Source organism: Muntiacus reevesi, chromosome 3 (assembly GCF_963930625.1).
Source record: "Muntiacus reevesi chromosome 3, mMunRee1.1, whole genome shotgun sequence".
Taxonomy (NCBI): Eukaryota; Metazoa; Chordata; class Mammalia; order Artiodactyla; family Cervidae; genus Muntiacus; species Muntiacus reevesi.
The window spans coordinates 243086207-243098963 of NC_089251.1; the positions used below are offsets into that span (position 1 = coordinate 243086207).

General features: G+C 39.0%; 1 protein-coding gene across 2 annotated transcripts in view; it reads right to left on the bottom strand.

Moving 5' to 3' along the window:
• Positions 1-12757, bottom strand: part of ABCB11 (ATP binding cassette subfamily B member 11) — a 79582-nt gene that overhangs the window by 43640 nt on the left and 23185 nt on the right. For both annotated transcript variants that reach the window (XM_065927891.1, XM_065927892.1), the window contains exons 9-11: positions 12533-12707; positions 4647-4760; positions 2044-2154 (exon numbers count right to left, since the gene is read on the bottom strand). In XM_065927891.1, coding sequence (XP_065783963.1) covers positions 2044-2154; positions 4647-4760; positions 12533-12707 — 400 coding nt within the window. The remainder of the gene's footprint in view (positions 1-2043; positions 2155-4646; positions 4761-12532; positions 12708-12757) is intronic.

The window sequence follows — 12757 nt, forward strand, 5'->3', positions numbered from 1 at the left end:
CTTAGTCATAAACTAATAGCCATAGCCAACAAATAAAATGATGTGTGGTAACACTGTTGAAGTAAATAAGCCAGGCCCATCTCAAAAACTATGTTCCAAAATCTAATTTAAAACTTTTCTGACATGCCAGGATACCTCAAGGAGACTGTCCCAATTACCTTAGGGGAGAAAGTCACTTAGCAGTAGAAGACTTTGTTAAAGCAAACTACTAGCATTGAGAATAGAAGATAAAACAGAAATGAAATAAATGTATTTCAGTTCAACTGGTATTTGTTGAACAGCTGTCTGAACAGATATTATAAAGTAAATTTTTAGCCATTTATTTAAAAATGTTTACTGAGTAAGTACTACCTTGTTATTTATATTTCACAAGGCACTTTTACATTTAATGTTTATATATGTATGTGTGTTATAATCAAGAATATACTTCAGAAATATCAGAATATACATGTACCTATATTACATACATATACAAGTATGTATGTATGATGTATATTTGTTTGTATGTGCATATATGTAAATTTACTTATGTTTCAACTATGTAGTATTAGAATTAAGTTGTATTTCCATGACCTCTGTGGGGATAATAGAAATATTAAGGAAGGGTAGCTAACTATGGAAAACAGTCAAAGTTTCCTCAAAATATTAAAAATGGAACTGCCAAATGATCCAGAAATTTCACTTCTGTGTATTTATCAGAAAAAAACAGAAACATTAATTTGAAAAGATACATGCATACCAGTGTTCATTGCAGTTTTATTTACAAAAGCCAAGATATGGAAGAAATTTAAATAGATCAATAGATGAGTGAGTAAATAAAATGTGGTATATATATATATATATGTCTTCTATACTCATTTATCTATTGATGCATATATATATGTATATATATACACATATGTATACACACATACACATAAAGGAATTTACTCAGACATAAAAAATTAAATATTGCTGTTTATGACAACATGGATGAATCTAGAAAGCATTATGCTAAGTGAAATATCAGACAGAGAAGGGCAGATACTGTGTGATCTCACATATATGTAGAATCTAAAAATTAAAATAAGCGAACAAGCAAAACAAAATGAAAACCGACTCAGAGATACAGAGAACAAATGAGTGATTGCCAGAGGGGAAAATATGTGAAGGGGTTAAGGAGGTAGAAGCCTGAAGTGATAAAATAAATAAGGCACATGGACATAATATCCAGCATCCGGAATATGGTCAATAATATGTAATGATTTTGGATAGGGACATATGATAACTAGACTTACCACAGCGACCATTTCATAATGTATGCAAATATCTAACTGCTATGTAGTACACCTGAAATAGTACAATATTGTGCATCAACTATTTTTCAATTGAAAGTAAATAAATGAAAAGAAAGGGTGGCTAAAGATACTCTGTTAAAAACGAGGAGTAAGTCTCCTCTCCTTCCAAAGCCAGTTCTTTTAGAGAAGTAGATTCTACGTTTCCTGTAGGGCAAATCGCCTTTAAAGACACTTGCTCACTAGGTGTGGAAATAGTGTAAATTTTCCTCACCTTGTGCCCAGAACAGTGGAATAGTACAAGACAGTGATAATGATTACAAAATTACCTTTCCTCTAAGGACTGATCTAATGATCCTTGCAAACATGGATAGGAAGTAAAAAATTTCGGACAACAGCCTTCCTTTGCCACTTCATACCCCACCCATGCAGTGTTCTACCGTCTGCAGCCTCTAAGAGATACTTGTTCTGATTGCCTTGCAGTTTGTTTAGCTTGCGCTCACAGTGACAGGACCTGCCGCTCATTTCAACAGAGTGTCACTCAGCTGACTTAACCGGAATGTGCTACCAAACTGTTCCTACCAAAGTATATTATTATTATTAGCACAAGGAATGTGGTTAGTGGCCTAAGGAACAAGACCTGAGGACACTTCCAGAGAAACATGCTCTGTGCTCCTGGAAAATGAGTCATGCTTCAGAAAAACAAATAAATCTGTGGTTCTGGAAATGAATCATCAAAGAAGAAAATTGGAAAAAGATTGGCACGTACCTTCACCTCTGGTCTGGAAGGATAGTGGAAGGTCACATTATGGAATTCAATTTCACCCTTAATTCGATCCAGCTTGTAACCATCTTCTGACATGCAGTCAATGAGGGGTTTCTGAAGTGGAATGTCAAAGGGATAGGCAATAGCATGTATAACACGCATTTACTGTCCATCTCAGTTTAAATTTATTCATAACACAGAACAGCAATCAGGCTAAACATTGCCAAAGATATGCTGCTTCTACATGAAATTGTATTAATAATAGTAATAATGTTCACTAACACTTATTGGGAAATTAATGTTGAGATTACTACTGTGTAATTACTATTGCTATATAATTGCATTAAAATATATATTATACATATATGTAGATTTATATATAACCAAACTTACATAATTAATGTATAATTAATTATAATTAAAACTGTCAATGACCACATAATTTGTGTAAAACATTATCACATTAATTTAATTTAGTTAGTATTTATTTTATATTACTGTGATATATTTTATATGGTGAAAATATCACAATATAATATATGGTATTAATCAGTAATTAATATATTAGTATATAATATATTGATATTATTATGGAGTGTTATAATATTAAGATACCCAAGAAGACAATCTACAGGTGTTTTAATGTTTTTTTCTTTTATGTGATCGTCACCATAACCTAACTTGACAGATGATACACATTTGTACATTGAGGAAGTAGAGGAGTCTCAAGTGGTCGAAGTCCAAAAGCACCCTACATTTGACTATTGTAGATGATGATTGACACTAACTGAATGTCCTCAAGTGATGTCTTCAAATGCCACCAACTTTTAATCGACATGCTGAATTTCACCTCCATGGCTGTTAGTAGTGAGCCTAATTCAGAACTTGACCATGGTGGATAATCAGATCAGAGTAATGGTTATCTCCTGCTATCAGAACACTCAGGGTCAACTTCTTCCTTCTCTTACCCTAGTGAGAGAAATTCATCATCCTACCTCTTTTGGGGGGTACAGTGTCATCTATTTTCCCTTCTTTATTCTCTAGTAAAAATAATAATTTTTAAATGCCTTAATTTTTTAAAATAGTTTCAAGGAACTTTTAGACACATCTTATTTGAGCATACAACAATGCCAAGAATGAGGTATAATTTGGATAGCTCTACATGGTTTTCAACTATCTTTCTATAGCCCAATAAATGAAACCCCAGAATATAAAACAGATAAGGTGATGGACAGTTTCCTCAGGTAGGCTCTATATCTCACCAGCACTTACAATGTAGGGACCCACAATGTATGTCTGGATTTCTAGGGCTTCTGACACAGTCCTGGGCATCTTCTCAGAGAAGATGCTCTTGGATTTTGACCATTGTATCCATCCTAAAGGAGATCAGTCCTGGGTGTTCACTGGACGGACTGATGCTGAAGCTGAAACTCCAATACTTTGGCCACCTCATGCAAAGAGTTGACTCATTGGAAAACACCCTGATGCTGGGAGGGATTGGGGGCAGGAGGAGAAGGGGACGACAGAGGATGAGATGACTGGAAGGCATCACTGACTCGATGGGCATGAGTTTGGGTGGACTCCGGGAGTTGGTGATGGACAGGGAGGACTGGTGTGCTATGATTCATGGGGTCACAAAGAGTCGGACATGACTGAGCGACTGAATTGAACTGAACTGAACTGATCTTGAGGTCCAATGTGCTCCAATAGACTAATCAGGAAAATCTTAGCTAGGCTACCAGGGTCAAAGCCTGTAGACTTTCTGTCACATTTAGAAGTTAATCTAATCTTATGAGCTGGGTCTTAAAGACCCAGTATGATCTGGCTGCTTCCCATCCCTCCAGCTTCTCTCTTGCTCACTCTGTTCAGTCACACTGACTTTGTTTTAGTTCCTTGCACTCACCAAGCCCTTTTCCAACCTGGAGGTCTCTCCCATAAATATGCTCCCTGCTCTTACCTCCCAGGCATCACTCCTCTCCCAAGTACTTTTTTGCATGGCTGACTCACCTGCTTTGGTTCCCAGTTCATAAATGGTGTCACTGTCACTCAATATAAAGTCTCCTTCCCCTACCCCAACCGCTATCACAGTGACCTATTTTATTTACATTACTGTACTTGCTGCTGTTTCTTAGTTGCTCAGTGGCATCCAACTGTTTGCAACCACAGGGACTGTAGTCCGCCAGGCTCCCCTGTCCATGGGGATTCTCCAGGCAAGAATACTGGAGTGGGTTGCCATGCCCTCCTCCAGGGGATCTTCCCAACCCAGGATCGAACCAGGTCTCCTGAATTGCAGGCAGATTCTTTACCATCTGAGGCACCGTTGTACTTATCACTCTCTAATATTATCCTATATTTGGATATGTCTACTTCATTAATGCCCATTTCCCATATGATATGAGAGGAAGGGCCTTATTTGCTGTATTTCACTCTTGCACTCCCATCTCAGACTGTGGTCTGGCTCATGACAGTAGTTATTAAGTATTGCTGAATTAAGGGCATTGTGATAGTTCCTCATATTTTTTAACACTGAGGATAAATTCCTCACAAGTTCATTTCTCTCCCCGCCCTCAACTTGCTAATGGCCGTTACTTTTGGCTTTTACATACCCGGTCTATTGTCTCAAAGATGCTGGCGGCTGCAGCACGCCCAGCTGCAAAGGCTTCCAAACAGGAAGAGGCATTGCCAAGATTTAAAGCTCCTACTATGACACTGAGGAAAATCTGAAATAAAAAGAGATAAACATAATTTTCATCAGTTTGTAAATAGTGTTCATTGTCATTTGGACTATCCATGTGAACTCAAAAATTTCTCAGAAATATTCTTCTATGGGATTTTTATTTTTTTAATGTCTGTGAGCAGACCACCTTAGGTCTTTGTTGGTCAGAGACATACAGTCCTTATCACATGGTCCTCTCTATAGGGCAGCTCACAACACAGCTTTTTAAAAATTTTATTTATTTTAATTAGTTTTTTTTTTTTTTGCACTGGGTCTTCATTGCTGCGCGCGGACTTTCTCTAGATGTGTCGAGGATGGGGGCTGCTCTTCAATTTAATGTGCAGGCTTCTCATTGCGGTAGTTTCTCTTGTTGTGGAGCATAGGCTTCAGCTCTGCGGGCTTCAGTAGTTGCAGCACATGGGCTCAGTAGGGCTTCAGTAGTTGCAGCTCTTGGGCTCTAGAGCATGGACTCGTAGTTGTGGCGCATGGGTTTAGCTGCTCCTCAACATGTGGAATCTTTCTGGACCAGGGATTGAACTAATGTCCCCTACATTGGCAGGCAGATTCCTGTTCACTGCACCACCAGGGAAGTTCCTTCTGTGGGAGTTTGAAAGCTAAATAACTGTTTGGAAACACTTGGGATCGCTTTTGTTCTGTAAAGTATCTCCAATTTTTCTACTGTTATGATTTAAAAGACTACATTATATTTGATTGCACATCACTATTCTACAAAGAATAACATGTTTTTAGGTCAGTAAGAGGTGTAAGGCAGCATATAGACACTGAGTGGGTTAGAGTCATGACACAAGAATTTGATTCATTATATAAACAGCCTTACAATGGTTTTCTGGTGAAAGGGTTGCTGAAACAATAAAGACACTTATTAGCTTGACTGTCCTAGAGTTTGTTACATGCAATATGTGCCTACTGCTTCTGCTATATTCCTGCTAAGTGAAGTGAAGTGAAGTCGCTCAGTCGTGTCCGACTCTTTGCGACCCCATGGACTGTAGCCTACTAGGCTCCTCAGTCCATGGAATTTTCCAGGCAAGAGTACTGGAGTGGGTTGCCATTCCCTTCTCCAGGGGATCTTCCTGACCCAGGGATCGAACCCGGGTCTCCCGCACTGCAGGCAGATGCTTTACTGCCTGAGCCACCAGGGAAGCCCCATATTCCTGCTACTAGTGAACTAATTTTTAGGATAACTACTGCTATACCTGGCTTTCCAGGTGACGCTAGTGGTAAAAAAAAAAAAAAAAAAAAAAAAAACCCACCTGCCAATACAGGTAGATGTAAGAGAAGACGGTTTGATCCCTGGGTTGGGAAGATCCCATTGAGGAGGGCTTGACAACCCACGCTAGTATTCTTGCCTGGAGAATCCTGTGGACAGAGGATCCTGGCAGGCTGCAGTCCATAGGGTCACAAAGGGTTGGACACAACTGAAGCTACTTAGCACTCACGCATGCACAGTTATATTACTACCATCAGTAATAATAACAACAATAATAAGGTATTTTCTTTACTTGTTTCTAAGTTCTTTACTTGTATTATTTCATTTAACCCTTACAATAATAGAGAAAACAGAGGTGTATAGAGACAGCCTAACTACGTAATGTCTCAATGTATATTAACTGGTAGAGCACTATTCGAATACAGGGCTTCCCTGATAGTTCAGTTGGTTAAGAATCCGCCTGCAATGCAGGAGACCCTGGTTCAATTCCTGGGTTGGGAAGATCTATTGGAGAAGGGATAGGCTATCTACTCCAGTATTCTTGGGCCTCCCTTGTGGCTCAGCTGGTAAAGAATCCACTTGCAATGCAGGAGACCTGGGTCCGATCCCTGGGTTGGGAAGATTCCCTGGAGAAGGGAAAGGCTACCCACTCCAGTATTCTGGCCTGGAGAATTCCATGGACTGTATAGTCCATGGGGTCGCAAAAAGTCGGACATGACTGAGTGACTTTCACTTTCTCCATTCACATTTTGTCCAGCTGTCAGGCTCATCTGCTGCTATTGCACACAAGTGGAGTGGCCAGCTTCCTGCGTAGAGCTGGGGAAGCCGTCCTTTGACTCATAAACCTGGCCATCGCACTAAGTTAGAGGAAGGCTATCTGATCACAATCAACTGTTCCTAGCCAACAGAACTGTTTTTATCAGTGCTATTTGTAAAGGAAGAGGCAATTAATTCCTCAAGCTGGCCTCTAGGATGGGCACGTGATTATTTCTCTCTACCCTTTCAACCAAAGAATGATTGTTTGTCACGTGACTCACATGGAGGCTGTTTCCTTGGTCTCCATCTATTGAGGATTTGAGCTATTTGCTGAGCTAAAATAAAGGTTGACTCCTGCTTGAATGTAGTCTTTTTCAGGTAATCAAGTGATCCTAGTCTGTGGTAGTTCCATGAGCTGGATTCTTCCCATAGATTATATCACATCGGAACAAAATACCCCCAAATTCCTCCCCATTCTCTTTTTCCCTTATGGCTAGCCCGTGGGGCTTCTCAAAGCCTGTCAGTCATATTCTCCCTCTCTAATATCTTCTCTATTCTCTATATCATGATGCTGTGGGCCAGCTTCTTCTTGACTTCTCCCTGAATTCCCTAGGCTATGCATGGAGACAAACATTCTCTCTTCATCTGTCCTCCACCTGTCCATCTGTCCTTTTCCTTAATTATGGCAAGTATCCCTCCCATGGGCAGATTACTTAATTTCTCAAGCCCTGATTTCACTATTGATAATACAGGGGAAATGACTGCATATATGTCAAGGAGTTTTTACAGGGATTAAATGATAATGTGTGTAGAGATGATTAATCTAATGACAGCTATGAAAATAATAGTGATGATGGTGATGAAAGAAGTGAGATTCTACATAGGAAGTGATAAGATGAACAGACAGAACAGTACTTGCTCTTGGTTTAATTTTCCACATGTCCTAGCTCAAGAGTTGGTAAACATTTTCCATAAAGGACCTGTTAGTAAACATTTTAGGCTTTTCAGGCCATATGGGCTGAAGCAGCTATTCAACTCAATTCCTCAACTATGTAGGACAAAAGCTTTCATAGACAGTAGGAAACAAGTAACTGTGGCTATGTTCCAATAAAATGTTATTTACAAAAAGAGGCCACAACCTGGATTTGATTTGCGGACCATTGTTTGCTGACCCCTGGTTTAGATTCTAGACCAATTCACTAGTGGCCGAAACTGAAGTTTGAAGTCAAACCCTTGATCAGCCTGGTTTTGCAAGCATTGCCTGAAACGAACGTCTCTCTTGGGGTTCTTAAGTGAAGAATGAGTGAGACAGACAGAAATTGAAAGTGTTAGTTGCTCAGTTGTGTCTGACTCTGCAACCCACCCCCCCATCCCCACCGTCCACCACCAGGTTCCTCTGTCCATGGAACTCTCCAGATGAGAATACTGGAGCGGGTTGCCACTCCCTTCTCCAGGAGATCCTCCCAACCCAGGGATCCGATCTGGGTCTCCTGCATTGCAGGCACTAATACCATTGCAGGAGCTAGCACATCTCCTGGTAGACCATCATCTCTCATTTCAAATATCACACACTTTAGCCCTGTAAACAGTAGTGTGGGAAGAAGGTGGGCAAAAGAAGCCTCTGAGGAACAGTGTATCTGAGGGTGCGCTATGCCGGAGAGGGGATCTGTGCACAGAAAACAAACTTGTGGTTACGAAAGGAGAGGGGAGTCGGGGAGGGATGAATTGGGAGTTTGGGACTAGCAGATGCAAACGATTATATATAGAATAATAAACAATAAGGACCTACTGCATAGCACAGGGGACTATCGATGTATTCAATATCTTGTGATAACCTATAATGGAAAAGAATCTGAAAAAGAATATATATATATATATGTATACATGTACAACTGAATCACTTTCTTATATACCTGAAACTAACACAACATCGTAAGTCAACTGTACTTCAATTAAATAAATAAAATAAAATGGAATCTGTGACCCTTTGGAAGAGATTCAGAAATAGGAAAACGGTACTTAATGGGTCGGGTCCCAGAATCGCAGAAATCTGGGCTCAAATCCCATCCTCTGCTACTTGGCATATAATTCTCACCTCGTGGCTCCAACTCATTTTCAAGTGGTGGCATAATGGCATCAGTTACAGAGTGAAATTGTGAATATTACACATGGTAATTATACTAAATACTTCACTCAGTGCTTGACACCTTGTATACACTAAATAATGCTCCTCTCTATTACTGCTGTTACTTTTTCATTACTGAGTCCTGAAACTTAAAAGGGGCATGAAAGAGCAGACTTCAGCACCATTCAGTTCCCTTTTATCTTTTTTTGTAATAGATCACAGAGTGTGGTTTTTGTCCATGTACAAGTGATACTAATTATAGCCATTTATGTGAACTACTTACCATTTAGGCCCAATTACCATGCAGCCAATAATGATTTTGTGCATCACAAAATGTGTTAGATTAACCTAATTGTTAATTAGTTTAGTGGATTAAAAACACTCAGCTCCTGCAAACTCAGCCTTAATAGTTCGCAGCTCAGAGCATGGCCAATAAAGTGCATGCACATGCAAGAGAAAGAAAGAGAAGGAACCAGAAAGGGAACGCTTACCAATGATTATACTGTTAAAGAATGTCTCTCATCTTCCCAAAGAAAAATTTCTTAAGATATAAATGGTGGCTTACAAGGAGTAAGAGGTAAGGTTAGTAACTTATGATTAAACGTTAGAGACATATTACATACCATGTCTGTACATAGTAAGTACTCAAGAATTATCAGTTGAGAGAAGGAATTCTTTATAGAAGGTATACAGTAGCCTATAATCGACTGGGCAGGAAACTTGAAGGTGCAAACTTGTTAAATGAGTTAAACAATGTTGCCATTAGACTGAGGTAGCATTAATGCCTTAGCAGCTTATGTAAGCCACCAAAACCTAAGCCTGAATGCCTCAAGGCTAAGAAATCAAAAGCTAAGGACAAAGCTAATCATGAACAGCCAAAGAGGCTTTCCAAAATTAGGCAACTAGCTCTCGGAGTTAGTTAAAACTAATGTCCATTGAGCCAGTGATGCTACCTAATCAGCTGGTGTGCTGCAGTCCATGTGTTGGCAAAGAGTAGGACACAGCTTAGCAACTAAAACAACAACAAAATAAGGCAATTACTTAAGCTACAGCCAGCCCAATAATTTCCTGGCTTTGCTTCCTCCTCTTCTCCTCTCTAAGTCTTTTCCCTAACTTCTATTAATAGAACCCCTCTAGCTATTCCTGGTTTGATGTGCCCAACTGGAATTATATTTGCTCAAATAAACTCCTAAAAATTTTAATATGCCTGAATTTATCTTTTAACAAAACCATAAAATTGGATATTTTCTAGAGAGATTCACCAAGGATTTTTTTTTTAATTCAATGGTTCCAACTAAAATTATGTATTTTCAATTTAGCATTTTCTCATTATTCCTCTGAAACTGTTATTTGTGAACACTTCTCTCCTCTACTCACAGTCAAGGAAGCATAAGAAGAATGTCTTTTCTCAATGAATGCCTTTCTGCAGAATGAGCAGATACAAGCTGCTGAGACTGAAATCAACTACAGGTATTTCTAGTTTGGTAAAGCTAGAAGTTCTTAAGAGTCATTAGGTCAATAAAGAAAAAGACTTTACAATCAGATTTTAGACCTGCAGTAGTTTCACTGGCTTTTCAAATGTGTAAAGCTGTATTAAAGTTATTAAGTAAGTGCTTAAATTAATACTAACACTTTCCATCTATGCTATCCCTTTAAGGTTTACAAAACATTTTTACGTGATTCATCATATTTAACTTTTTTAAACAAAGTTCAAGTGATGCCAACTGTTTATCTTTAAAAGAAAAAACTAAAATTTATAAAGTCATCGTTAATGGCACTTCCATGGTGGTCCAGTGGCTAAGACTCCAAGCTCCCAATGCAGGTGGCCTGGGTTCAACCCCTGGTTAGGGAACTAGATCCCACATGCTGCAACTAAGAGTTCATGTGCCACAACTAAGACCCAGTGCAGCTAAATAATAAATAAATATGTTTTTAAAAAGTCATTCTTAGTGTATTATCAGGTTCTTAATGAAATAAAGTCAGTGGCTTAGAATGATTATGGCCTGACCTCTAATAATCATTTCTATTTGCAAATAAAATTTCTATTCAACTTTCCCTAGATATGTATTTGTACAAAAGCAGTAGGTTTCAAATTGCAGTCTTCTGGCTAGCAAATTCCTGGTATACAAGATTTTGGTATTTTGCGTTATTTAATTTATGCCTGTTCTACAAGAATCTGGAACCAATTTGTTTTAAATCTTATATGAAACCACTTGCATGCCTTTTAAATTAATATGCTTTATTGAATAATTAATAGGTCAAATGAAACATACATTTCTTGTTTTATCTTCCTGACCTCATAGAGCTTACTGTGTGAAGTTGGGAACAAACTGGAACAAATATAAGTAAATGCAAGTGTTTAGATGCATTCAAGGACTCTAAAGGAAAAGTTCATAAAGACATGCAAGAGAATAAAAGAGGATGACTGAACTTCCCTGGTGTTCTAGTGGTTGAGACTCCGAGCTCCCATTGCAAGGAACTTAAGTTCTGCCCCTGGTCAGGAAGTTAAGATTCCACATGCAACAGGGCACAGCCAAAAAATAATAATAAATAAAAGCCTTATAAACTAAAGATCCCATACTGTCCCAGGGACTGTAGCCTGCCAGGCTCCTCTGTCCTTGGCATTTCCCAGACAAGAATATTGGGTTGCCAGTTCCTTCTCCAGGGGATCTTCGTGACCTAGGGATCAAACCCAGGTCTCCTGCATTGGCAGGCAGATTCTTTACCACAGAGCCCCATGAAAAGGGGCTACCATGGAAGCCCCAAGAAAAGGCTAGCATTTAAAAAAATCGAATGATCATGGAACACCTGACTGGGGAAGTACCATCCAATTAAGGATTTGAACAAGGACAGGAGCTATAAAGGTGGCAGGGAGGGAAGATTTGGGGATAGCAAGCAAGAAGAGCTTTCCCTGACCCCAGCCACAACTGGGTACCCTGCTCTTCACAGTAAAGGGCTCTGTCCTCTGTAGTATATAATACCATTGTCATTACACAGTGGTGTGATTATTTAGTTATTGCTAACCTGCCCCCACTAAACTGTAAATTCAATCAAGGCAAAGATCACACTTCTTTTGCTCACTATTGAATCCTGTGCACTTTGTATGAATCTGGCATATAGTAGATGCTCAATAATTAATTCTTGAAAGAACAACTGAAAAGATATTGGAAATTAAAGTAGCCAAGGCATTAGCTATAGCTTGGCTACAGTGCAAGTGAGAAATAAAATACGCCTGTATTACCTGTTCAATTGAGGGTATTATTGGCTTCATATTTTAGTAACTCATTTTATTTCACAACTATGTCCAGCACATATCTCATGTTGTTATTAAGTTCAACCACATAAACTGTTAATTTTTAGCTGAGAGATCCCTGACTTTCCATTTTCATGGCATATTATCTTCTGGACTCAGAAAAATCATTGTTTTACAGCTATAAAATCTTCCATTGATTGAAAAGCATTAAATCGCGAATCTTATCAACTCAAGTGCTCAACATCCCTCTACTATAAAAGTCATAAGTATTGCTTGTATCTGCAGATGGACTCCATCAAATCACTGAGGCTGTCCTCTTTCGGACACTAATGGAATAAACAAAATGCCTTCTCTGTGGATTTTTCCGAGATACAGGCAGGAAATGTTCTGTCTAGGTCATCAAGATGGAAGTACCTGAACAAGAGCTCCTGGTGTATATTCTTCATCATCCAGGACAAGTTTGGAGCCATACCAGAAGGCCAACGCGTAACACAAGAAGATCAGACACCACATGAATCCAGTAAAGAATCCCATCACTATCCCTTTTCTAATTCCCCAGCGCTGGGCAAACACAAGATTTTTCTCATACCTGTGAAGAGAAAACATTTGAGTCTATTTTAGCAACAGCAGCTTAAGTTA